Source organism: Malus domestica, chromosome 01 (genome assembly GCF_042453785.1).
Source record: "Malus domestica chromosome 01, GDT2T_hap1".
NCBI classification, from domain to species: domain Eukaryota; kingdom Viridiplantae; phylum Streptophyta; class Magnoliopsida; order Rosales; family Rosaceae; genus Malus; species Malus domestica.
This window is the reverse complement of record NC_091661.1, coordinates 29,748,143-29,774,500: the sequence shown is the minus strand read 5'-3', so window position 1 is coordinate 29,774,500 and position 26,358 is coordinate 29,748,143. Positions and strand designations below refer to the sequence as shown.

Sequence of the window (26,358 nt, the reverse complement as noted above, 5' to 3'; positions counted from 1 at the left end):
GTCTACAAGGACAATAATATATGTTATTCATACAAAATAAACAAGTGTGATATCAGTTGTGTTAATGACTTTCGTCCTCAAGGTACTTTACTATTATATACTATTAAAATGCTAAAATTGGCTCTGATACCAAATTCGCAACGCTTAAATAGTCGGATGACCATTATAACAACTAGACATAAAACCTTGCACATGGAACTCGACATGTTTCAGCATGACGACTACTCACAGTACAAGTATAAGGCATTAAGGACTGAACTCAGATGTACCCTGGTTAATGTCCAGTTATTTGTATGGCAAACATTCAACTATAACAGAGTACTCGAACAAAGTATGATCGTCAGTTTAGCAGGTTAATAATATAACTACAATAATATTTCCCTATTTTGGACTAGAAGTCTAATTTAACAAACACACTAAAGAAAGTAAAGAAAGCTTACTTAAGACTTGGATATTGCTTGAATATGTACACTTGAACTTTTATTGATAAATGGAATGTTTACAAAGATAGTTGTTTACGAGAAAGTGTTTACAATGAAGTGTTTATAAGGATGCTATGAAGACCACGAATGCTTGAGAGTATGAAGATGGAATGAGTGAGTAGGGTGTTGAGATGTTGAGAGATGTTGAGCTAAAGGTGTCCTCTGTATGGGAGAGAAAGCTCCCTTGTATACAAAACCTAATTCCTAAAACAACAAAATAATTTTTCATCTATTTACAACTTTTTGAGTAGTGACTGCACACTGTTTCTGAAAGTTGTCAGCACTGTTTCTAGAATCTAGCTGACTTGTCTTTTCTTTAATAAAGGTCATGTGAATTCATATTGTCTTGGTTGCTGCAATATTTGCCACCTTGGTTTTTGCATTCCAATGTAATTTGAAAGTGTCAGCCTTCTTTTCTCTTCTTTTGGATGTATTTTTTGGTGAAGTCATGTGAACTTTGCTGTGAGCATTGCTTGATCAATCTTGTCTATATGTGTGAAAGACATGATTGTCATTTTTGCAAAATTATGTCATGATGATTAAAAGCAAAGTTTTCTTGGGTTTTTGGTTAGTTTTCCATTATTTAATCTGTTAACTATTTATCTACAAGCTGATATAATAATTAAGTCCAACAGAGGCTGCAGAGCTGACATCCGATGGGGCCTTGACTTGGTACACTAAGGTCATCTTCAACCGAAGGTTGGCAAGATAGTTTGTTTTAAGCATTTGGTTCTCCAAGAAATTAATATTTTAATGAACAGTGCAGGGCCATATTTCTTACCATCTCCAACCGATGGCCAAAGGGCCATAGACCCATAGGGCTTGTTTTAGCCCTGTCACAAAAAACTATCTCCAACCAAGGGTCAAAGGATGGGTTCGGTTCAAATCGGTTAGGTTTTTTGCCAAAACCGAAACCGAACCGAATTTTCAGTTCGGTTCGGTTCGGTTTCAATTTTTTTTTTCAAAAAATGAAAATAATTGTAATTTTAAATTTTAACATCTCATATACAATTATAACATAAGCATTCCAACTAGAATCAAAGACAATGAAAATAAACATTTAAAGTTAAACTAGAATCATCAATCAAGTCTTCCAAAGTCCAAACTAACAACCCCACAACCCAAAAATCGAACAAAAGTTGCAAACTGGCTTACTCTTTTTCTTTGGGGTTTCACTCAGTGTTGAGATATAATAAATTAGGCAAAGAAAGTTTGTTAGTTTGTGTTAGGGTAAGAAAAACTGATGAGAATTTTAGATCAAGAGAGTAATTACTAAATGTTTTAACAGTATTCCTCGGTTTCAATTTCTCTTCTTTCCGGTACTTTTTGGGAATTCATATATTTCAGTCTTTACTCTACCCTTCTTAACTGATTCACTTATTTTTTTTTAAGAAAGGAACAAGTTTCAAACGAGCGCAAGCACTCTTAATTTATAGCTCTAGCCTCTAGTCAGCAAACAAGCCAAGAATCTAATATTTCCATTGATTATATAAAATAGGATAACATAGCTCTGTATATGGTATACCTTCGAATGAAACTGAGCATTTCAGGAAAGTAATCAAAGTATACAGAAACAGATGTAAGGAACTATAAAAGAACTATAAAAATATATATATAAAACAGGGTTAGGATTTAGAGTTTCTAAAGTTTTTTTTTAATATTTTGGGCTTAAAGTTTGGGAACACATCGGACTTAGCACATTTGGGCTTACAAATTGGGTTTAGAAAATAATATTCAAAATAGATAATTAAATAAAAAAAATAAAAAAATTAATTTAATTAATTCGGTTTGGTTCGGTTCGGTTTTTTCGTTCGGTTCGGTTCGGTTTTCGGATTTCGGTTTTTTTGAACCCACCCCTAGGTCAAAGGACCATTGAGCCAAACATAAATTATTATTTAAATTTGAAAACTGTAACAACTTAAATTAAATGAAATATAATTAAATATTTAAAATAAATTGTGAAAACACTTACTTCGTCGTAGTAATTGGCGCTGCTTTCATATTTACTTGCAACGGTTAACAGTTGTATGTTAAATTAATTTTTTAATTTAAATATCCAATTACTAGTACAACTTAGTTTGAGATAGTTACATGCATGTATAAATGCACATTTACCATCTCTAATAGGAAGCTTACATTTGGGGCACCCATTATATTTGTCCCACATTGGGAGAGAATTGAGCAAGCAAAAGCTTGCATGTGCTGCACCCATTATATTTGTCCCACATTGGCTGTGGGAGAGGTTTGAGTAATCAAACATGCTTATAAAAGCAACATGCCCACATAGAACCAATCATCTTTTTGGGCCTTAATTAAATATTCTTTTTAAAATTTTGGCCAAAAAAAAAACATAACAAGATTCAAAAATTTTAGCCCGGCCCTGGCCCTATGGCTCTTTTTTGTCCAATGGGGCCCATGAGTCATTTGGCCTGGCTCTCGATTGGAGATGGTTTTAGGGCTATTTTCGGCCATCTGAACCCTTTAGTTGGAGATGGCCTAATAACTGGTAAGGAAAAAGCCATAGCTAGTTTCATAGTAACACTAAAAAGCAACCTCAAACTAATAAGGTTCTTTGCTTTGCGAGGATCAGGAGAAAGCACTCGTGCAAATATATAAATAGGAGCGAAGCAACTTGGATTGACTCGATATTCTATAAGTACAAATTTTGTATTGACACAAGCTTGGAAATGCTTATTGAGAAAAATACTTATGATTCAAAAAGTATTTTAGGAGACGAATTATATCAATAAACAAACATGTTTTATCATGAATTGATTAATAATATTAAATGATATCGTGACACTTATACCGAAAAAATTCTCATACTATAGGTGTAAAATCAATAAACAAAAAGACGTGTTATATCATGAATTGATTGATAATATTAAATGATATCGTGACAGTTACACCAAAAAACTTCTCATACTATCGAGTATTTAGTTAGAATTATGATACATCAATAATTTAATTCCATCTCAATCCAATTATGAAACTGTTTGGACCCGAATTTACATCATCGGCCCGAGCAATTGAGGCCGTTGAATAAGCAGATATTAAACCGTTGGATAATAAAGTGGTTGAGATGATTTTTAGTTATTATTGAGAAGTAATATTATTTTAATCATAATATTATCTCTTAATATTAACTGGGATAGTTAAAACCTAATTTTTGATATATCCAGTTGGTTGTTTTGGAAAAATGATCTAATCTATCTTCAAAGGATTGCGCGGAGACATTTAAATTGGCTTATCATAACAGATTCCAAGTGTATGTAGTCTCCTATGTGTCTTGTTTCTGATATAGGAGTGGGTGGTGCAGTTCAAATGGACCTTGAATTCATGGACAGGGTCAAGGCACGTGGTTTTTTGGGATATGATGATGAATTTCATCAATTGTTTTTTTAGAGTTTAAGATGATGAAGGAATCATCATGCATGCATGTGGTCTTCGTGAAGGGAGATATACATGATGGATTTGATTGGTGAAGTGATTGCATGGATATAAACTTGTTTATTTTATGGAAATAAACTTGTTTATTTGTGGTGATGTGATACCAAGCCTAAAAAGGGGGATAGGCCTTAACCTATGGCACGGATCAGCTGCACTAGTTTGAATTGCAGATGAACTCTACTTAATTATTAGGCCGTGCAGAGGTAAAGATGTTCTATAAATACAGAAACATGAGCAGCGCACAGGTCCCCTGCAAATCAATACAAAAACTGCCCTGCGCAAACTCTCTCAACAACTTTGAGATTTTCTTTTTCCTTTTTCGCTGACACATCTTCCGTTGGCATCAACAGCACTGTGGAAGCAGCCGGTGATATCTTAAGTCGGCATAGATAGCTCTGTCACCGTAGAATCAATCGGTCTCGTAGTATCTTCCGTTGGCATCAACAGCACTGCGGCGAGAACGGTTGATTACCTATCCAAGTCTCGGTTGAGAAGGGTCTCTGAACCCTTATTGGTCGAGGTCATCTCATTAGCCTTCTCGGCAAAGTGAGGTGTTACAGTTATTACATTCGGCACATTGAAAGCCGAATTTGATATTGAACTTCGTAAGAATAGTAACCTTGTCTTCAGGTTCGAGAGCCCAAGAGGCCGAGACGTGTTCCTTTCTCGGCCGCAATCACAAGACGCAGAAGTCAGTAGCGCGACCTAACGCAACATCAACAAATTTACTCCTCGGTCGAGCTTGGCCGACGAGTTGGCACGCCCCGCAATCACCGAATGACGTAGTTAGCTTATAGATTACTCGGCCTGCGCACCACGTAGGCTTGGTAGTTTTTAGGGTCAACATTTTGGCACGCCCAGTGGGACCCAGTGCTAAAACTACGAAGTTCATATGATATATCAAGATGTCAATCCGGCTCCATGTAGCCGATTGTACGAGCTTCTAAAGGAATTGAAAAAACACAATGAGGAATATAAAAGATCTTTAGAAGTGGAAAAAGTTCTTCGTGGCCATAGAGAGATGCAAAAGTCATTTGCTTACATGTTGAGAGTAAAAGCTCCTGTTCCCCTACAAGAGCAATGGGTAAACGAAGATAGGGCTCGATTTAATGTTTGGCTAGATGAAGAACGTTTTCCTTCCGTTTCCGACTACAGATCAATTCCAGTTGAAAAATGGTTAAGTGCAAAGGCTGGGGGGCAATTTTTCATTTCGGCCACAATCAAAATTCGGCCTCAGGAAATTGCCAAGACGGCCGAAGTAACACCTAGGCCACCTGTTGTCTCGGTCGAGACTGAAAGTGTGGTAGGCCTAGAAGAAAAAGTTCAAATTTCTGAGTCACAAATCAACTTGGAAAATGATTCGTCAGAGGAGTGTTCCAATGACGAACAAGATCGATACATGGCTTTGGACCATAAAACCACATCAATTGATAAGGTAATTGGAGATATGGTCTTAGACGCCAAAACCACGCCAATCGATATGATTATTGGTGATAAAGCCGATATAGAGAAATCTCGTTCGGCTAAGTTGTTCGAGTTAAAAGCCGAAATTGGTGAAAAAATTATGCCTGGGGGGCAAAATAATTGTTCCACACATTCGGTAGCCGCAAATGAAAAACATTTCGTCAAGTTAAAAATATTTAGAGAATTTTTTTTATTCAGCCTAAGATCTCGGCTTGGAATAAAGCATCGTTGGCCTCCTCCTCTTTATTAGTTCAGCCACTTTTGTTTTTCTTTTGTTAAAAAAGAAATAAATTATTTTCTCGACCATTCGGCTTTATGGGCCGATACTTGAGAAAATAAGGGGGGCAATAGATGGTTAGACGATTTTGGTCAGACAATTTTGGCCCAAAAAAACAAAACAAAACAAAACAAAAAAAACAAAACCAAAAAAAAAAAAAAAAAAAAAAACTTTTGCCGAAGGAATGGAAAAAAATGTGCATGGCAGCCTTATGCAATCACATTGGAATCTCGGCATAATTGCGAAATGGAATCTCGGCCAGATCGTCGACCTCGGCCCAATTTCAATTTTTCTCGATATTAGTGGCAGGCCGAGCTTTAGGAACAATTTCAATTTCATATATATATATATATATATATATATATATATATATATATATATATATATATATATATATATATATATAGGCAGGACTAGCCCTCGCCGAGAAGGTCATCTACACCTCTGCGATCTTCTTCATCTTTGTCAACACCATCAAAGAAATCTCCTCAAGCGAGAAAGTCTTCTTGCAGCTATAAGTTGTGTGGAGGTGGCATTCTATTCATGGCGTGGTGAGCTTACCAGGGTACCATTGAGAATAGCCACCAAGCTTGGCGGTCAAGTTTCACCAAATGAAGCAGTTTGAAAAAGATAAGAAGTCACTGAAGTTGGGGATTTGCGAGAATTGTTTCAATCTGTACCTTGAGGGATTTGCGTTAAATGTTTTTGGCAAGGCAGACAAGCAGGATCATGCTGGTCGAGCATATTTGACTACTGCGAAAACATTCTATGCTGCAAGCATTTTGGCGTGCAGTGTGTAGTTGGCCTCAGGCCAATGCATGTGATTATGCATAAGAATTCGGCCAAGGACCATTAGGCCGAAGTCGAAGGTAGAAAAGTCGAGGAAAGTGGGTTGAAAATTAAGATCAATAAATACCTTTAACCCTCAAGTCATGGTTCGGTCGCCATTTGGTTTACCTTTACTCGACCTTTCGACGTAAGAGTAGGTGACTTTTCTCATCTGGCCGAGAAAAGTGGATTGAAACCACTTTCCCTGACAAGATTCCACCCTCCCTTTATTTTACAATAGTTGAATGGTGGGTAGTGGTTTGGTGAAGCATAAAAGATTTGATGTGACTCAAATATGGTGCTATCGTGACCCATATATATATGTATAAAGGCAGGCCGACGTCATAGACTTTCCTCGGCCACTTTACAAAACTGCATATATAAGCCTTGGCCAAAACCATATATATATATATATATATATATATATATATATATATATATAAAGCTTGGACGTGAAGTTTTGAGTTTTTCGAGGAACTAAACGGTCGAGGGATTAGATGGTAAACATGTGGATGTGACTACAAAAAAGTGCCAATCAACAGAATATTATCTCAGCGCCATGATGTTCACTGTTGCTGTATTCTTTCTGCTTGCCTTCGTTCCGAGCTTCTCGACCTCGGCTTAGTGTGTATATATATCTAGGCAAGACGAGCTGCCAAGAAAAATTCTTCTCGATCTTCTGGCAAAATTGCCGAGCCTGGTATGGAGTTATAGCAGTTGAGGGAGGTCGCAACGTTGGCAGAACATACATGTTATTGCCGAGGAACAAAGTTTCTTTTTCGGTGATACGAACAATTAATTTCCTTAACCTTTCGGCTTACGAGCCGAAGTTCAAGGAAATTAGGGGGCAATGTTTGGACCCAAATTTACATCATCGGCCCGAGCAATTGAGGCCGTTGAATAAGCAGATATTAAACCGTTGGATAATAAAGTGGTTGAGATGATTTTTAGTTATTATTGAGAAGTAATATTATTTTAATCATAATATTATCTCTTAATATTAACTGGGATAGTTAAAACCTAATTTTTGATATATCCAGTTGGTTGTTTTGGAAAAATGATCTAATCTATCTTCAAAGGATTGCGCGGAGACATTTAAATTGGCTTATCATAACAGATTCCAAGTGTATGTAGTCTCCTATGTGTCTTGTTTCTGATATAGAAGTGGGTGGTGCAGTTCAAATGGACCTTGAATTCATGGACAGGGTCAAGGCACGTGGTTTTTTGGGATATGATGATGAATTTCATCAATTGTTTTTTTAGAGTTTAAGATGATGAAGGAATCATCATGCATGCATGTGGTCTTCGTGAAGGGAGATATACATGATGGATTTGATTGGTGAAGTGATTGCATGGATATAAACTTGTTTATTTTATGGAAATAAACTTGTTTATTTGTGGTGATGTGATACCAAGCCTAAAAAGTGGGATAGGCCTTAACCTATGGCACGGATCAGCTGCACTAGTTTGAATTGCAGATGAACTCAGAGGTAAAGATGTTCTATAAATACAGAAACATGAGTAGCGCACAGGTCCCCTGCAAATCAATACAAAAACTGCCCTGCGCAAACTCTCTCAACAACTTTGAGATTTTCTTTTTCCTTTTTCGCTGACACATCTTCCGTTGGCATCAACAGCACTGTGGAAGCAACCGGTGATATCTTAAGTCGGCATAGATAGCTCTGTCACCGTAGAATCAATCGGTCTCGTAGTATCTTCCGTTGGCATCAACAGCACTGCGGCGAGAACGGTTGATTACCTATCCAAGTCTCGGTCGAGAAGGGTCTCTGAACCCTTATTGGTCGAGGTCATCTCATTAGCCTTCTCGGCAAAGTGAGGTGTTACAGTTATTACATTCGGCACATTGAAAGCCGAATTTGATATTGAACTTCGTAAGAATAGTAACCTTGTCTTCAGGTTCGAGAGCCCAAGAGGCCGAGACGTGTTCCTTTCTCGGCCGCAATCGCAAGACGCAGAAGTCAGTAGCGCGACCTAACGCAACATCAACAAATTTACTCCTCGGTCGAGCTCGGCCGACGAGTTGGCACGCCCCGCAATCACCGAAGGACGTAGTTAGCTTATAGATTACTCGGCCTGCGCGCCACGTAGGCTTGGTAGTTTTTAGGGTCAACAGAAACAAAAGAACAAAAAGAGAGGACCATAATATGGAGGAATTTTTCAGGGTGCAAGGCACACAACTCGGTATACCAAAAATATTATAATACAAGTGGTTGAAATTTTTTATCTTTCCAATTATTTATATTATAACACGTAATGTACAAAAACGTGTTTTGAAAACACTAAAAAGTCTTCTCCATTATATGGGCCAATGCTTTCTCCGATATTTGGGGACATAAGAAAGCCCATGGTTTAGCACTCATATATTTTCAGGCTTTCAGCCGTATGGCCCAACCAATTCTGTCGTACGACAACAATATTACAACGGATGAGGATTCTCTTTGTTCATGTTAGAGATTCTCACACTCTAACTCTTTATAGTATATAATGCTTTTATCGTATATAATACGGTTAATTTTCATTAATTACTATATATATTTAATTTTTAATAATTTCTAACCGAAGTGAATAACTAAGATATGAGAATTATAGGACACTTTTCTTTTCGACACCTTGCGGAAAGGGTCACCGCTTTCGTCAATCTCGAGTGGAAAGAAAAGAAATCCATGGAAGTAGCAAAACCAAAAGGTGTTGAAATCGCAAAGGGACACGTAACAGCAAGGCCACATGGCGCCCCACGACCACCGAGCTCCGCCCAACAAAAACCCAAACCCAAATCCACCACCACTTCCTCTCTTCCTCCTCGCCGCAAGAAACGAAAGCCCATCACCAATTTCAACATGGACCTCCACCTCCACCACCACCACCATCACTCCCCACATTTCAAAATTTGCGCTCTCGTTCATCGGCTTCGTCCCCGATTTATTGAGGTAACAAAGTTTATGCATTAAAGTTCTTGTTTTTTATATCAAGTTTTGGTATTTGCTTTAATGGGTCTCTGTTACATTTTTTTTTATATTTTTGTGGGTTTTTGGCTTTGTGGGGTTGGTGTGTGATGTGTTTTTGGCATTTGGTATCTGTTAATCATGTGATTTTCTTGAATTAGAAAATGAATGCATTGATTTGCTTCATGGGTTTTGCTTCTTTTGGAAGTTTAGGCAATTTCTTGCCCACAATTTGTTCGCTAAAAGGGGAGAGAGAGAGAGAGAGAGTAGTAGAAATGTTTGAGGGTTTTGTATAATATTTTGATTGAACTCCACTCCAGATTTTCTCTGTTTATGTTTGGATCACTAATGTTGTGGAAGATCAATTTTTTTATCTGTATGCAGATTCTTCGAACACCGGATTTTCGGAATTGTAAAGCGGCTGATGAAATTCGAAAGGGTGAGTTTTTATAAAAATATATAATTGCATTCCATATATGTTCATGGAGTACTTGGCCACATTCTGTGCTTGGACTCACTTTTCGTCGAGGTTTCTCGTATAAGCAGTGTTCCTTCATCTGAAACTCCACTTGTTATTACCCGGATAGTTTGAACTTAAAGCATTTAGCATTGTGGCTATGCTCGCGCGAAAGCACGATAGGTTGATCGATTTCATTCAGTGTTTCATGGGTTGTAATTGATGTGCAGCAAGTCGATTTGAATTAAAATTAGTTTCGGATGCATGTTTGACAAAACCATGTAAACATGCAACTTGCAGAACTGAAGCTTTTGATGGAGCTACACAAACAGATGGCCAAGGATACCGGCACACAGAGGAAGTTTGTGCCAGAACATCAGCATCCTTCACGTGGCAGCGAGCTTGCGAAAGAAAACCAAGATGGGAAAGGGCCGCAGCAGCTTCAACCAAGGTGCTCAGTTCAAAATTCTGTGCAAGGTAACAGTACTCGACCGGCTCCTCTCAGCGCAAATAAGAAACCAGTTGATTTCAAACTACAGGGAAGCTACATTGTGGGTGGTTCAGCTTTTGGTTGGAACTTCATCACATTTTCCGCAGGCAGCACTAAACCAGTCTATTATGGGGTGACCAAGGAGGCATATCGAAGCGGCAACGATCGATTGGGAGACGCTAATCTGGCTATAACGACCGAGTTTTCTGATTGTACATCGTCCATAGCAGAGTGAGTGAGAAGCCGGCAGTAAAACCGGTTGCTTTTGCATCTTATTAGGGAAAAGGCTACACATTAGAATGCTGATGGCAAAAGAGGTTTTGTATAGACATTTTGTGAGAGAGATCCAAGTGTGCAGTAAGTCTGCTAAAATAGGTGAAGTTTAGTTGTCTTTTGCAAATGGTAATCTGCTCCTACCATTTTGGGACTCAGTTGTGAAACACGAACTTTGCTTTTTTATATGATCGAATTTGAAATGGTTTGTCATTTTTATTACACATGACATGGTTGGCACAATTCCATAAGGGATAAGAACGTTTCTGATTATGTTTTTGAATCATGAAAACGTTTTATGGCTAGTGGATATAAGTGAAATTATCGATATGGAAATTTACAAAAATATGGATGAATAACCAATATCACATGCTTTCAATATAAATTAGGAAAATTGCAGCAAGTTGGGTATACCAACTCATTCAGATTTAGTCAAAAGTAGAAAAAAATAATAATAATAATTCAAAAGTTCAAAATTTACGATGAGTTTTTGTAGTGAATTGATAAATATCATTGGTATTCATTGATTTTCTTATATCTTGCTGATAAAGGATAAAGTTTGCATTTCACATCCATTTTTATATTAACCCTTGATTTTTCAGATATTTCAACAGAAATATCAATAGTTTCGTGAATATTTTTAAAACTGTTTATAGAAACACTGCCAACGGATTTTTCAGGAACACTCCTTAAGTTTTCATAAAAAATTGAACATGTTTTATTTTAATAAATAATAATAATAAGAGTTACAATTAGTGTAGGGTCAGAAGTCATGGAAGAGCATGATAGCATCATCAATCTTCAAAAGGGTTGCGTGCATAACATAAACCACATTTCGAAATCGTTGCCATTGTTTCCCTAATGGCCCCGTTCGCTTGTGCGCCGGGAGAAGTTGTACCTGCAATTTGAGACAACTCCGTTCTTCAGATTACGAACCCGAACCGTTCCAAAACTGGGCAAACTAGAACCTAAACGTTCCAAATTTTCACGAACCTCTTTAATTTGTTCATCCTCGTATGCCAGTCGAAGAGTCAGATTCAGCGCAGCGTGGAACATCTCGTCTAAAACATGTTTCCATACAATGGGCTTGTTTACCTTCCACACCAAGAATTGTGCCTGTCTGGCTCCCGTCACAGCTAATCTCTGCAACGAGATGAAACATTGTGAATGAGTGTGCATGTGCGCGTGGGACGTAAAAAGGGAGTGCTTTACCTCCATAAGCAAGTACTCATCCTTCCACAGCTTATACAGAATTGTGGGAGTTTCCTTCTTTTCAACGAGTGTCATATCTGAAATCTATAAGGTACTGGAGTAACCAACCAAAATATCAAATGTGCTATTCTAACAACAAAAACCTTGACTCGCTTCAAACACGTTAAATTCCATGGTCATTTTGCCAACGATCGTAGTAAACTGAATAATTCATCATACAGAGTTCAGAGAAGAGCAATATATAAAAAATTGTAATGATATGGAGGAAACATTCGGAGTTCCCAGCAAGGGAACTCATAACAATGTTAATACCTTATCCGTCTCAATTGCACGACTTGAAGTGGACAGTAGCCGAAATATTTTATAAGCATCTCTCCCAAATCTTTTCAAAACAATTGACTCCACCTGCAGAAAAGAGAAGGTACTTGGACATCGGTCCTGGTGAATAAAAATGAATTTTCATATTATCTTAAAAGAACAAAACATCAGAAAAAACCTCATCATTCCGAGCCAGCTCAAGAATTTTCTTCAAGTCTGTACAAGAAATAAATGTGTCAATGAAAACCCAGTACAAACTATTACTATATTATCCATAAGAAAGAAGTAAAAAAAAAAAAAAAAAAAAAAACAGAAATCAATTGTATGAGAAGAAGCGGATTGTACCAACACTATACAACTCATCCTCATCTACATCCCTTTCATCGCACAACAGGCTGAGGGAAGCTTTGACGCGATCACATGTCAAATTACGACCAGCTTCACTGTTTATCACCTCCTCATAAATGGTACTAAATGATACAGGAACTGTAAAATCAATCAGCAAAACAATGAATGAAACTATTCCTTGGTTTCATTTATTAAGCTTTCATGCTTGGTCATTCTCCTCCCCAATTACTATCATTGAATTGTTTGTATTTTAAGTAATTCTGAATCAACGCTTTCTTGGCCTATAGAAATCATTAAGGTTTCATGTTATTTCTAAACTCATTACCACCACCAATGGCACACTAATTCTGAATCAACATTTTGTTGGCCGATAGAAATTGAACTGAAAATAACCAATCCACCACACAATAATCCAAACTTCCAGTTTACCTGAATTTTCTGTCTTTACTTTCTTTTCTGCAGTTCTAGTTGACTTAAGCATTGCCCTTAAGACAAGTGCAGCTCCATCATCCAGACGTGCTCTCACATTCTCAACGCAAACCTAGACCACAATATGAAAATTTATTTTCACTTCAGGTAGACTATGCAGTAAAATAAAAATAAAAAGGAATGCATCTCATAAAAAAATAAAGGTCGAGTATGGGAACACAATTAATAGTGCAAAGAAAGAACTCGGGTAGTATTTGGACATTCCACAGAGGATTGCCCTTTACATAATTAATTCCTTTTTGTCAACCAAGCAATGCCCATTTGGATGTTCAGTCTAATCCAATGTTCATTTCCATGAACCAAACGCTACTTTACAATTACAAAAGAGAGAAAAGTTTGAACTTTGAACTCAAATGCAAACCTGACATGTAGTTTTCAAAAAGCATGGCAACATTTAACTCACTCTTGACCTGCTAGTCAACAAAAACCTAACTATCTCTACCAGTTAGTATCAATAGAGCATACAAAGCATCCGCATAAACAAAATTCAGATTATGCCAAAACATTCTCAACATATATTGTTTAACTAGAAAATCCAACTGCTCTCATTAGTATAAATGGATAATTATAATTCAAATAGAAAGCAGAAAGAAAACCAACCTTGTGCCTTAGACAGCGAATGAATTCCTCAAAATTAACACGCCAAAGAACCATTTCATTATTAGCAAATTCTTCATCCAACTCCAAAGCATCATGCTTGCGCTATAAGTTCAGAAAATAGCACATTTGGATAGAGAAGCCTTTTAACAACTCGCATATTAGAACAAACTATCCCTGGTGTCTACAAATGACCATACTTACACCAACCTTGTCCCCGGTACTCATACTACCCCCATGAGCATCGGTTTCAGAATCTGTCAGGATTGAAAATCTCATAGCTCCTGAAGGTGCTGCTGCTGCTACAACACGTTGTTCTATTGTCTCTGGTACTTCAACAATCTGTTAAAATTCCAAAAATGATTTAATAAATATACACAATTTTTTTAAAACAAACTAAAAAATGTGCAACTAAAGGAGGTGCTTAACCAAATATCTCTTTTCTTAATTTTGTAGCATATGAGTGGAGTATCTTTACCTTAGAAAACTTAGGACCTCGCTTCTTTGGAGCGTCTTTACTTGCTTCTTCAAGAACTACTTCAGGAGCCGGGCAGCATTCCACAAAACGAGCGTCCACAAGTTTAAGAAAGCTTTTCTCAACAGCATCCTTAACTGCATATTCTCCTGTTTTGAAAAATAAAACAAAAACCCTTCATTTACAAAACAAAAAACATAGCAACTTAAGGGAACGGATACTAGTCGTACACTCAATCACAATGCACCCACTTAGTTGTAAATTCAAGCAAAAACAGTCAATAAAAAATGCAATCAAACACCAAGAAATGGGGTTACCTTCAGTTATTTGTTTTAGTGTAAGCCTACCATTCTCAAGCAAATCCTTAATAACCAGTTCACACTACAAGACAAATGAACAAAAGGCAGTATCTGAGAATTGATCCCTTAAAAATAAAAACAACAAACCAAAGTCAAAACCCAAAGAGGCAAAAAACTAACCTCTTTATCAAACTCCTGCGAAACAACCGTCATGAATTTGGAAAACCTCCCTCGATGGAGTATGTTATCGAACAGCGCTACATACTGAGTGAATTTCGGACCCTCTGAATCACATTCACAACAAACATTCACAAACCAAGTCACACACTTTATCATGCACATTGATCAAATCAATCAAACCCCAAAAGGGGACACAAAAATATCAGAGAACAGTCAGATTTTTAAGGTTAGGGTTTGAGAGAAGCACCTGCTTGGTCTACGGAGAAGGGCTGAACGCTGTTGTGCTGGATTAGGATAAGGAGGGAGTTCTTGACTTGCTGAGGGGTGAGCTCCGTGAACCCAATTAGGATTTTTAGGGTTAGGGGTCCTCTTTTGAGAAGACTTTCACACACTTTCTGCATCCGGAAACACATTAATCACTAATAATTACAGAAAAATTAGGAAAAAAAATATAGGGGAAAAAGGTGACAGCTTTGGAGAGCGAGAGAGAGAGAATACAGCGACGAGATTGCCGAAGTGGGAGGTGATGATGTGTACGGCGTACTTGACGCCGAAGTGGGTGGCCGGCATCTTCTTCTTTTTCAGTTGACGAGCGGCAAAGATGGGCGGGAAATAATCAGAACTCAGAAAGCTGCGCAGGCGAGAGTTGCAGGGTCTCAATTTTTTTGTGTTTTTTGTTTTTGGTTTCTTTAATTCAAACAAAGCCCATCGAGCCCTATTAAGCTAAAACGGGTCGATAAAGAAGGCCCAAATTTTAACCGTTAGTTGGTGGTCCGTAATTTGGGCCTAATGACAGCCTCTATACTATATTTGTTAAGAGAAACATCAACCTTTTTTTTTTTTTGGACGGAAAATACATCACCTCGATTCGTTAAATTTAAGGGGAAAGCATTTTCGCTGGATCTTTTCTTGGGGATCTTATGATCTCACTTGTTCATCGTGTATTGTGCAGTAAAAAATTATTTTAAAATTTAAAATTTAAAATTAAATATAAATAGTACTTAACGAAAATTAACCGCACAATATAAAATCACGAAATCCCTAGGATCCCTAGAAAAAGGATTTTCCAACGGGATCCTTTTCCAAATTTAAAAGCATTGTTACTTTTGTAAAGAGTTTATAGCTCACTTTATTAGGAGCATCTACCTATACCCGAGATCCTTACTCGAATTCCCTCTTTCTTCATTATTGTTTGTATGGAAGAAAAATATCACCGATCACCTTTTAGAATTGATGGAAAGTTTAACAAATTTACTTCAAGGCGATGTATTGAGATGACGTCTCTTAGATATTTTATTTTCCCTATTTATGAATGATTGAAAACGAATATATGTCATATTCAATGTTGAGACTTGAGAGGGTAGTCATCACAGATTAAACTATGCATTTGCTAGTACTAGTTGTGCAACCTTGATCCTTAATTTCGTCTTAACACATTTTCTTTTCCATCGCATTATAAGACGTGGTTGTTAATAATTAAATTATTATTAAATGTTAATTAACATGTTTATTTCATATTGATGATGCATCACATAGTTTGTAAATATTGACTAAAAAATTGGTTTATCTAGCATTACTCTAAAACCGGTTCTTTTAGTATAAATATATATATGGACCCGGCTTCTCTGCCCTCCCACTTCCTATACACTCTCATCCCCTCCTATTTTGTGCGATCACGGTTAAGTTACGTCAACATTTTATATTGATTTTTTTTATAGAGATAATAAGACAAAAAGTAATAGTAATATAAAATGTTGACATAACTTAACCGTGATCGTATAAATAGGAAGGGATGAGAGTGTATGGGAAGTGGGAGGACAGAGAAGCAGGTCCAATATATATTTGCCCAAAATAATTAAAAATAATAAATAAATGAGGAAGTCAAGTGTCATCATCTATAGAGGGAATAATACGGAGTTTTTTTGTACGAAGAATACCTGTGTGTTACAACTTTTACCTGCTTTATATCCAACAGGATCATTTTGGTAAAGATTCTAGAGATTCGTGAATAGTGTTTATTCATCATACATCGAACGGTCAGTTTTTGTCAAGCATTGTTTATGTTTATTTTTAAATAAAAATATTTAAATTAATTTATAACCGCACGATATATGATGAACGAACATAATTCACGGATCACCAGGATCCGATCCTCACAAAGAGGATCCGGCCAGGATCCGAACTCGCTTTATATAAACATGCAAATACAATTCCATATTATCTTGTCGGTTCCCCTTACAACTAATTTACATACCCCGTTTAGAGATTGATTACTTTTGAACCGATTCAATGCCGTAGGCCACATATGTACATATATTTGTTAACCTAAAAAGAAACATTTAAAAAGAAAATATTAGCGAGATCGCATTTTTGTACTACATGGCGACACGTCATATTAGTTTAGTTGTATGCATCATTGATCACGTATGTGTTTAGCATTAATTTACAAAATGTGTGATCGCCGGCATTACTTGTTAGCTAACATTTAGTAGCTAGATAGATAGGAAAAGAAGCATCTCATGACTCATGCGAAAGCAAACCTTCCATCACATGAAACGCATGAATAGAAGAAAAAGGGAGCTTGTGCTTATAAGAGACAGCTAACCTCTTTCTTTTGTATATAACTCAACTGACCAAGAACCCAACAACCCAAATAACCAGTTCCTGAGACTTGGATCACCATATATGCCATATGCATGTTTCTTCTGAGAGCTAGGGTTTTGAAGAATACAGTAGTGCAGGTGGAGGCTTCCAAAGGGATCGCATTGATCTAATTGATCAGATATGTCAAACATCATCCGCATAGACATATGGTGGGTTATGTTTTCGTCTGTGTAGTCGGATCATGCGATCCCTTCGGACGTTTCCATCGTCAGCTCTAAATCTCTAACTCATGTGATATAAGTCGGTTTATCCAGGTATGAAATCGAAAGCAAACCTTCGTTACTTTGTGAATTAATTTGATGAATTTCTTGAGAACTTATTAACATCTTGGTTATTATTTAGTTACTTTTAATATTCTCTTTTTAAATTTGCAGATGGTTATTGGGTGAAGCATGAATGTTTGCAGAAACTACCTCTCACTAGCTAGGTTTTGTTTAACTGGAAAATAACTGCAAAAAACATATCCATCTAACTGCAAATAATAGCTAGGGTTCTTAGTTTGTTCCATTATCTTCGTAGTTTCCGTACAATTCAGTTCACCATGTGCCTGCTGTGATCACCCAGGGCTAAAAGATCGACCATCTCACTATCCATTTTTGTTTTTTTAAATTCATAGTCTTGCATATTATCATGTCAAGAAACTGTGATGTTCTACATTCACTGAACTACAATTAGGAACAGTCTTCTTACACAACAGAATTAATCCTGCACGAGATATTTTCTCAGACAAATGTTGAAGGCAAGAACCAACATGATTGTGTCTCATCGACAAATTTAGTACTAAACAGTAATTGTTGTCGGATAATTTCATGCCCCATGAGCAATGGGGCCTCAAAGCCAATGATAGTTGAACCACTATGATTAATTATTGCCCTGATTTCTTTTGTCGTTCTGGAATCAGGGCCAATTATATATATATATATATATATATATATATATATATATGTATGTATGTATGTATGTATGTATGTATATACACATATATATATATGAACATGTACTCATAGACATGGCAGGTGTGAAGGAACCCCCCACATGATTCATGAACGAATATTTATCACAGTCGTCGGCTTGTTAGCTAGCGACTCGTTTCTATCAATCTGTGCACTGCATCATATTCCCAAGTTAATTCGAATGAGAATTGGCATGTTGGCGATCACGGTCGTCTCTGATATTAGTTTGTCTAGAAATGCCAAATTGGATGGTTAATTTAATTCATTCATAGAACATGAGATAAATACTTTCATATATTCATCACAAGCTTTGGACTTCAAGAATAAGAATTCCTCGGAGAGTAAGAAATGCATATTGATTAAAAAAGAAAAAGGTTTGAAAAAATGAAATTGGATCTCATTGGAAAGAAATGGTCAAGAAGCCTACACCATCTCTCATTGGAAAGAAATAGGAAATTGTAGCAATGGTTTCTCAACTTTAACTCAATTGGAGTAATGGTCCATCAACTAAAAATTCATGACCATGGGTCCCTTAACTCCTTAAAATGTGCAACTATGGTCATTTTCATCAACTCAGTAGAACTTTCGTCAAAATGAGTCACATGTCTTGCACATGAGGCTGAATCAAGGAGTAAATATGTAAAACCAAATGAGAAAAATTGTAGCAATGATCCTTCAACTTTAACCCAACTAGAGAAATGGTTCCTCAACTTTAACTCAATTGGAGCAATGGTCCCTCAACTTTAACCCAACTGTAACAATAGTCCTTCCAACATAACTCATTTTGACGGAGTTAACGAAAATGACCATAGCTACATATTTTGATAAGTTAATGAACCAATGATTATAAATTTTTAGTTGAGAGACTATTTGTTACAATTTTCTCGAAAAGAAATGGTTAAGAAGCCCACACCATCTCAATGAGAGCTCGATAACAGAAGCCCAGACAATGTCTAAAAGTCACAGGCTCACAGATTGCATGCATGGAATTGCAATTCAATACCTCGATTCCATGCAAACAAACCCTAAACCATAAACCCTTTGTGCAACCCTACCTCTGTAATCATGTTGGTTCATCAATAAAATCTCGCTATTGTTTTTTGTAAAAGAAAAAAGGTCTTTCATATCCATTATCAACGATCACGGCGGTAGTTCAGTGGTTAGGGACAAATTACAAGTCCATATTCCACATGGCACGTCTTGTGTTCGATTTTTAGAGCTAGTGAATTACACAGTGGTGGCCAAGGGAAGGTTGAAATGCCTCTGTGAGTCTTCTTGGCTCTCAGAATGATGGATTGCTATGACGAAGCCACAAACTGACCCCTTATAATGCATTTGTGAGTCTTCTTGGCTCTCGGAATGGTGGATTGCCATGACAAATCCACCAATTAGCCCCTTATTTTGGAGAAGAAAAAAAAACACCAATTATCAAATATTGTTAAATAAAATTGTGACTGAGGTCCAAAGCAATCAATGTGTATCATGTTAAATATTTTGTGTCACAAATAGTGCATCATCATGTCGACAGATTTGCTTCCGCATTACGTAGACACCAGGAGCTAACCTTATGTTGCAGGATAGTTTCTCTCGTTCGTACTTACGACTTAATGGCTAACACAATCATTTCAACTATCGTTTCAGTTAGTTAAAGCGCTTAACTAAAAATTCAAAAGTAAATTAGGTCTCATCACACTACTGTTCCCACTCCCGGAGTTAATTCCGGGTAACAAAAAGGCTTTTTAGCAAAAATGGTCTCTGAGATTTGCATAACACATCACTTCGGTCCCTGAGATTATCCACCATCCATTATTTTGGTCATTCCGTTAAAAACTCTGTTAAGTGTCCCGGAGATTTTGACCGGAAGTTTGGGCAATTTTCAAAGCTTCGTAACTCAATCGTTTCTTAACCAAATTCGACCCATAATATATCAAAATGAAGATAGGAAAGTATAGAACAAGATTATACCTATTTGGAAGCTCAATTATTACTGAGATGGCAGAAAAATAGTCTGAAAGGTGACTGTTCCGCGGGAAAACTGGAAAACTTGCCGGAAACTGGGTAAACTTTAAACATTCATAACTTCTTCAATACTCAACAAAATCGAGTGATTCAAAAACTAAAATCATACTTCTCAATGAGACGAAGAGAATGGTACCTTTTTAGACAGCTAATTCACGGTGGTTTGGCCGAAAAAATGCTCAAAAGTGGCTGTCTTGGTCTCGCGTTAGCCACTTTTGAGCCGTTTTTCAGCCAAACCACGGCGAATTAGCCATCAATAAAGGTACCATTCTCTTATTTTCGTTGAGAAGTATGATTTTCATTTTTGAATCACTCGATTTCGTTGAGTATTGAAGAAGTTATGAACGTTTAAAATTTACCCAGTTTCCGGCGAGTTTTCGAGTTTTCCCGCGGACCAGTCACTTTTCAGGCCATCTTCGGCAACCTTGGGCTTCCAAATAGATATAATCTTGTTCTACACTTTCCTATCTTCATTTTGATATATTATGGGTCGAATTTGATTCAGAAACAATTGAGTTAAGAAGTTTTGAAAATTGCCCGAACTTCCGGTCAAGAGCTCCAGGACACTTAACGGAGTTTTTAACGGAATGACCAAAATAATGGATGTTGGAGAATCTCATGGACCATTTTTATTGATTTTCAAATCTCATAAATCATTTTAGCTAAAAAGCCTAACAAAAATTCAAAGAGCTGTGAAAAGCATGGCTCCCTCGCCGTTTCACACTCACTCATTAGTTGGTCGTTAAATATGGCCGGGCATGGAATTTGTAGGTAAAAAAGGAGAATTCAGACTTAAAAGTCTAAAGTGATATCTTAGTCGGTTGATACCTAACAACAACAATCTCTAATTAATCATTGGTTAAAAATAAAGATTTGACTCCGCAAACCGCGGAGGAGAACATTCCATATTATGTGGAAGTAATTTTTCTTTATATATTTGAACTAATTTTTATGTATCTGAAACACATTCCCGTTGTATTATTATATTACTTCAATTATTGGATAACTTCCCCTTTAATACCATGAAGTTTTGTGAAAATCGTATTTTGTTCACTTTTTTTTTTTGGGTCTCACTTTCATACTTTTAAGTTTATTTAATTTCAAATTCCACCGGGCACATATTTGGTGGATCAAAATTATGCCATGTCATCGGTTAACAAAGGATATTAACAGGAAGACTACCGGAAGTATTAAGTGGAGAAAAAACAAACTTTAAGTATGAGAGTGAGACGAAAAAAGTGAGTGTAGTAAAATACGATTTTCATGAAAGTTGAGGCAGTAAAATGAAGTTATCTCAAATTATGATACGGATATTTATGAATATACCCTAAAAACGGAACATATCAAGTTATCAACAACGTTGTTTACACAAAATAATAACACCACCTTGTTGTTTTAAAAGAAATTAAAGATTAATACTCAGTATTGTATCTTTTCTAGTATAGAACTTTGAACAAGAAATAAGTTGCATATGATGTGTTATGGTCTTCCAGACTTCCAGTAATGTAGTCTTCAATTGACAGAAGCCGGTCTACGTTTTACTTTTCAATATTTTCTTTCAAATACCAGTAATTGCCAAGAAATTAGGAAAACATGTGTTATATTACATGAGAAATATTAAGAAGACTATCTTTAAGTAGGACTCTCCGTTGTGGATGCAAATTTTCGCCTTCTCCTTCTTTGACAAAATTGTACCTACAAAACAATCAACACCTTTGGTCAAGGCCAGGAACCTCACGGGCGGGGAGCTTTGGCCAAAGAACCTCCGATGCTGAAGTTAGAATTTAGAGAGAAAAAATGTTTAGAGGATTTTTGGGAGTTTTGCAAGAGTATCCACTTAGCTTTTTAGAAGAAATAGGGTCATATATATAGGGAATGGGGTGTGGCCGGCCTTTAAGTGTGTTTTGGGGTGTTATTTGGTGATTCAATTACCAATTAATATATTAATTAGGTATAAATATATTAATGGCTAATTATCATAATAAAATAAATGTTTTGGGAGGTTTTTGGAGGTTATGGAATGAGGATAGATGAGACAAATTTGAACTTGTTACCTATTTTGGGTACTCCTGATTTGGTTGATGGATGATTCTCCACTGCTCGCGTGTAGGAGACCCGGTATGCCTCGAGGGTAAATTTGTCATCTTCACCCAAAAATCCGCGTGTCGCTTTGTGATTATTTTTTGCTCCACAAATGCCCCCACACCTGCTAAGCTACTCGTAGGAAAGTGCAGCAGGTGTAGAGATCTTCTTGCTCTAGGAAACTTAGGACTGCTTCCTGTTTTGATGTAGATTCTCTCTTTAATATGAAATTAGATCCTTCTAGGAAAGGGAAATAAATTTCTCTCAAAGCCTATTTAAGTCCACCTTAAGTGGGTTATTAAATCAACTTCGGATAGTGATTTATTCTACCCTACAAAAGAGAAAGAGAGAGCTTAGAGGATATTTGTTCCCCATCTTCTAGCAATCTTCTACATCTTGCACATGCAAAGGATCGTATTTCGTTGCTTTCTTCGTCTTCTCCGTGCTGCACTAATAAAAACTTAATTCTTCTTGTCTTCTTTTTGGGTGATGCTGCCACGGGGCAGTCGTCGGGGTGGTGCGACACGTCAACTGGCCGGGGCTAGGAGTCGACTTGGCATGGACCAAGGAGGTGATGTGGCAGAGGCCATTGCTTAAGCAGCTCGGCTTGATTGAAGCCAAGGATTGATCTGACATAGGCCGAGGAAGTCGCGTGGAATGGGCAATTGTTTGGGCTGCCATGTCTGGGCTGCCTGCTGAAAATGCTTGAGTTTGATTTTTCAACTACCATAGATGGAGCAGTCACGGATGAAGCTACTAAGATCGGAGTTGCTGAAGATAAAGTGTCGGATGAGTGAACTGTTAAGTGTAAAAGTGGCTGCTGCCCCCTAACCATTTGTTGCTTAGTTGATCTTCAAGCATTCGATCTTTTGAACTATGTAGCCTTCTTGCACTGGAGAGCAAACCCATATGGGTGTCGGGGAATTAGTTTACCCTCTCACACTGGAGAGCAATTAGTTTATCCTCTTGCATTGGATAGCAGACTCATATAGGTGTCGGGGAATTAGTTTACCCTCTCGCACTGGAGAGCAATTAGTTTATCATCTCGCATTGGAGAGCATACCCATATGGGTGTCGGGGAATTAGTTTACCTCTCGCACTGGAGAGCAATTAGTTTATCCTCTCGTAATGGAGAGCAGACCCATATGGGTGTCGGGGATTGGTTTACCCTCTCGCACTAGAGAGCAATTGATTTATCATCTCGCACTGGAGAGTAAACCCATATGGGTGTCGGGGAATTAGTTTACCCTCTCGCACTGGAGAGCAATTAGTTTATCCTCTCGCACTGGAGAGTAGACCCATATGGGTGTCGGGGAATTGGTTTACCCTCTCACACTAAAGAGCAATTAGTTTATCCTCTCGCACTGGAGAGCATACCCATATGGGTGTCGGGGAATTAGTTTACCCTCTCGCATTGGAGAGCAATTAGTTTATTCTCTCGCACTGGAGAACAGACCCAGAAAAGTTTTTAGCAGTTGTTGTGGACAGCAATTGAGCCAGGCTTATAAGTAACTTCTTGAATCATCATTAAGAATAAAGAAATAAATCAACTGTGCTTGAAGGTAGAAACTATATAAGAAACTAGGTAATTGTTAGCTTGCAAGGCCTTGTTCGTCGAGCTGCTTGAGACTTCGAACTTATTGGGAAAAGCCCAAACAGGGTTCAGGGGGTGATGAAGATTTCCCCTGCTTGGGTAGGCTGTTTCGTTGACCTATCAAGATACTCATTGCATCGACCCTCATTTGTCAGCTTCTCAAGGTACTGCTTCCACTTTAGGCAGCCGTTGGTAGTGTGGCCTGGTCCTTGATGGAATGCGCAATACTTTGTATAATCTAGCCTGATAAGATCGCCTTTCATGGGTGGCAGTAGTTCGAACCAAGGTTCGTTCTTGAGTTTGCAGAGAATTTGGCAGATTGGAACTGTGAATTTGGTGAATGTTTCAGGCGCTGAGTCTTCTCTGGTTGGGGAACGTTCCATGTGCTTCTTTTTCGACTCGTTTTTGTTAGACTGTTTGGCTTCTCCCATAGTGCATGCTTTTCTGCCAAAGCATACGAAGCTGCTAGGGTCAGTTCTTCTCCCATGATCAGTTTTCTGAATAAAGGATGTTCGGTGGGAAGTCCATTTCTGAATGTTGCCGTTACTATATCTTCGTTGCAACCAATAATCTTGGCCTTCTCCGCTTTGAACCTCTTGACATAGTCGCTAATTGTCTCCCAAGGGTCTTTTACAATGCTGAAGAGATGGTTGAATGTCATTTTGATTGAGCGGTTAGATGAATACTCCTTAGTGAAAACAAAGGAAAGTTCGTTGAAACTCCATATCGACTGCGACAACAGAGTGTGAAACCAGTCTTGCGTCTCACCTTGTAGAATTGTGGCAAAATTTTTGCACATAAGCTCATCGTTGTTCCTGTAGAGGATCATGGTACTGCGGTAGTGCTTGAGATGTCGGTCTGGATCTTCGTCTCCCTTGTACGGAATGAAGTGAGGCGTAGTGAACCCTCGAGGTGGATCTGTCTGCTCGATCTCATTCGTGAATGGTGACATGCTTATGTTGGTCATGTCTCATCGAAGCGTATCGTCAGTAGGCTTGTTATGTTGGAAATTATGCAATCGTTCGGTTATGAGTCTCTCAACTTCTTCTTGAATTTACCTCTGTTGGGGTAGTGGAACTTTTGGCTGCCTCCAATCGTGACCTATGGGTCTAGGCCGCTCTTCCCTATGCTCGACTCGTCCATGTCGCGGTTGCCATGCCTGTGGCATGTACTTGGCAGGCGAACGGGCCATTCTCAAGTTACCGATGTGAGGTGGAGAATGCTCCTCACGAGCCTAGTTGTGAATGAACATTTCGCCTGGAAGGTTATCCATGTTGATAATCGGAGTGTGACCTTAACCGTGAACGTATACTCGTCCGTGGGCTTGATTGGGAATGCACGCTCCTTCATGCGTTAAGACGAGAGTATACGCTATCCCAAAGACCCAAGGGAGAGCGTAAACTGCCAGAATGCTTAGAACGTGGCTGGTTAATGGGATGTTTGCCAGGACGCTGGTAGAGAGGTTCGTTTGCCCTTGTCATACTTCGGGACACCTCATCCGAGGCACGTTGGATCTCGGTGCGTTGCAAGAGTTGATTCACCAAGGTTGTCTGTTGTGTAAGAGCACTTGTCAACTCTATGACTTGTCGAGACAAGTGTTGTTCGCCATTTGGATTGGAAGAGCTTGGAAGGAATGTGCCTCCTTGAGCAGTGGAAGTGGACTTCGGGTGCAAGATTTGAGTTGGGAAATGTCAAATCCACGAAGAAATGTGGTGAAAATGCCCCCAGCTGGATGGTAGGTCCGGATGGTTGAGATAGTCTTGGGCCGACTTGGGTTGCTTGGGAGGTCACGGGGGCAGGTTGGGCCAAGGGAGTAGGCTGTCTGGCAGAAGCAGGCTGGGCCACGGGAATGGGCTGCTTGGTGGGAGTAGGATGGGCTGCAGGAACAGCCTAGATCACGGAAGCAGGCTGGGTCGTGGGAGCAGGCTGCTCAATGCGTGGTGCATGTGAATGCGATGCTTAGGCTCGGGCCCGTGCAAGCTTGGATGACATGGCTTGGGCCATGGTGAAACCTTGTAGTGGTGGTGCCACTCTGCTTACGACCGCATTTTGCCTCATGGATCTCCACGATCCCATTTCTTGAGTATTGAAATTTTCACTTATGTAATTTTCTAAATTTATAGCCATTATATTTTTCTTATACGTTTTATCAAAGAACCTTTGCAAATAAAAAAATTCTAATAATAAGAACGTATGAAAAATATTCAAATGGACTAAAAAATAGAGAAAAAACCTTTTTATGCGAGAGTCTTCTACGAGTATGGATTTCAACTCTTAATGAAAGCACCAATTTGTGGATGCAAATTTTCGCCTTCTCATTCTTTGACAAAATTGCAACTACAAAACAATCAACACCTTTGGTCAAGGCCAAGAACCTCATGGGCCCACGATGAATGGAGGGCTTTGGCCGAAGAACCTCCGATGCCAAAGTTAGAATTAGAGAG

The 26,358-nt window shown here is 38.1% G+C and overlaps 3 protein-coding genes and 1 long non-coding RNA gene across 9 annotated transcripts; 2 read left to right on the top strand and 2 right to left on the bottom strand.

Moving 5' to 3' along the window:
* Positions 1-9,094: 9,094 nt before the first annotated feature.
* On the top strand, positions 9,095-10,908 carry LOC103440629 (uncharacterized). The gene is made up of 3 exons (XM_008379329.4): positions 9,095-9,449; positions 9,849-9,903; positions 10,222-10,908. The coding sequence occupies exons 1-3, from the start codon at positions 9,099-9,101 to the stop codon at positions 10,644-10,646; spliced, it is 831 nt and encodes a 276-aa protein (XP_008377551.2). The 5' UTR covers positions 9,095-9,098; the 3' UTR covers positions 10,647-10,908.
* A 470-nt stretch (positions 10,909-11,378) lies between these two features.
* On the bottom strand, positions 11,379-15,277 carry LOC103440640 (uncharacterized). Of its 6 annotated transcripts, none has more exons than XR_011583687.1 (14): positions 15,101-15,277; positions 14,850-14,997; positions 14,603-14,706; positions 14,441-14,504; positions 14,127-14,272; positions 13,853-13,990; positions 13,652-13,753; positions 12,992-13,103; positions 12,560-12,700; positions 12,393-12,430; positions 12,209-12,301; positions 11,897-12,097; positions 11,678-11,827; positions 11,379-11,582 (listed from the first exon to the last, which is right to left on the bottom strand). XR_011583687.1 is itself a non-coding variant. In XM_070826815.1 (14 exons), exons 1-14 carry the CDS (start codon positions 15,170-15,172, stop codon positions 11,448-11,450), a joined length of 1,527 nt encoding a protein of 508 aa, XP_070682916.1. In that variant the 5' UTR covers positions 15,173-15,277; the 3' UTR covers positions 11,379-11,447. The 6 variants fall into 6 exon arrangements, 2 of the variants coding, with proteins under 2 accessions (XP_070682916.1, XP_070682923.1); XR_011583689.1 differs by having other exon boundaries at positions 11,897-11,990; XR_011583688.1 differs by having other exon boundaries at positions 13,859-13,990.
* Positions 15,278-17,233: 1,956 nt separating this feature from the next.
* Positions 17,234-18,365, top strand: LOC139196151 (uncharacterized). Its single transcript, XR_011581116.1, has 2 exons — positions 17,234-17,520; positions 17,641-18,365. It is a non-coding gene; the product is annotated as an uncharacterized lncRNA (long non-coding RNA).
* Positions 18,366-24,173: 5,808 nt separating this feature from the next.
* Positions 24,174-24,881, bottom strand: LOC103441372 (uncharacterized). The gene has a single exon (XM_008380049.1). It carries the CDS (start codon positions 24,879-24,881, stop codon positions 24,174-24,176), a length of 708 nt encoding a protein of 235 aa, XP_008378271.1.
* Positions 24,882-26,358: the final 1,477 nt, after the last annotated feature.

Excerpts from the sequence above, each read along its gene's own strand:
- LOC103440629 (XM_008379329.4), top strand. The coding sequence starts at position 9,099 with ATGAGAATTATAGGACACTTTTCTTTTCGACACCTTGCGGAAAGGGTC. Across the intron at positions 9,450-9,848 it reads TTCGTCCCCGATTTATTGAG|ATTCTTCGAACACCGGATTT; the intron begins GTAACAAAGTTT and ends ATCTGTATGCAG. Across the intron at positions 9,904-10,221 it reads GGCTGATGAAATTCGAAAGG|AACTGAAGCTTTTGATGGAG; the intron begins GTGAGTTTTTAT and ends TGCAACTTGCAG.
- LOC103440640 (XM_070826815.1), bottom strand. The coding sequence starts at position 15,172 with ATGCCGGCCACCCACTTCGGCGTCAAGTACGCCGTACACATCATCACC. Across the intron at positions 14,707-14,849 it reads CTTCTCCGTAGACCAAGCAG|AGGGTCCGAAATTCACTCAG; the intron begins GTGCTTCTCTCA and ends AATGTGATTCAG. Across the intron at positions 12,701-12,991 it reads AGTAAAGACAGAAAATTCAG|TTCCTGTATCATTTAGTACC; the intron begins GTAAACTGGAAG and ends TTGATTTTACAG.
- LOC103441372 (XM_008380049.1), bottom strand. The coding sequence starts at position 24,881 with ATGACCAACATAAGCATGTCACCATTCACGAATGAGATCGAGCAGACA.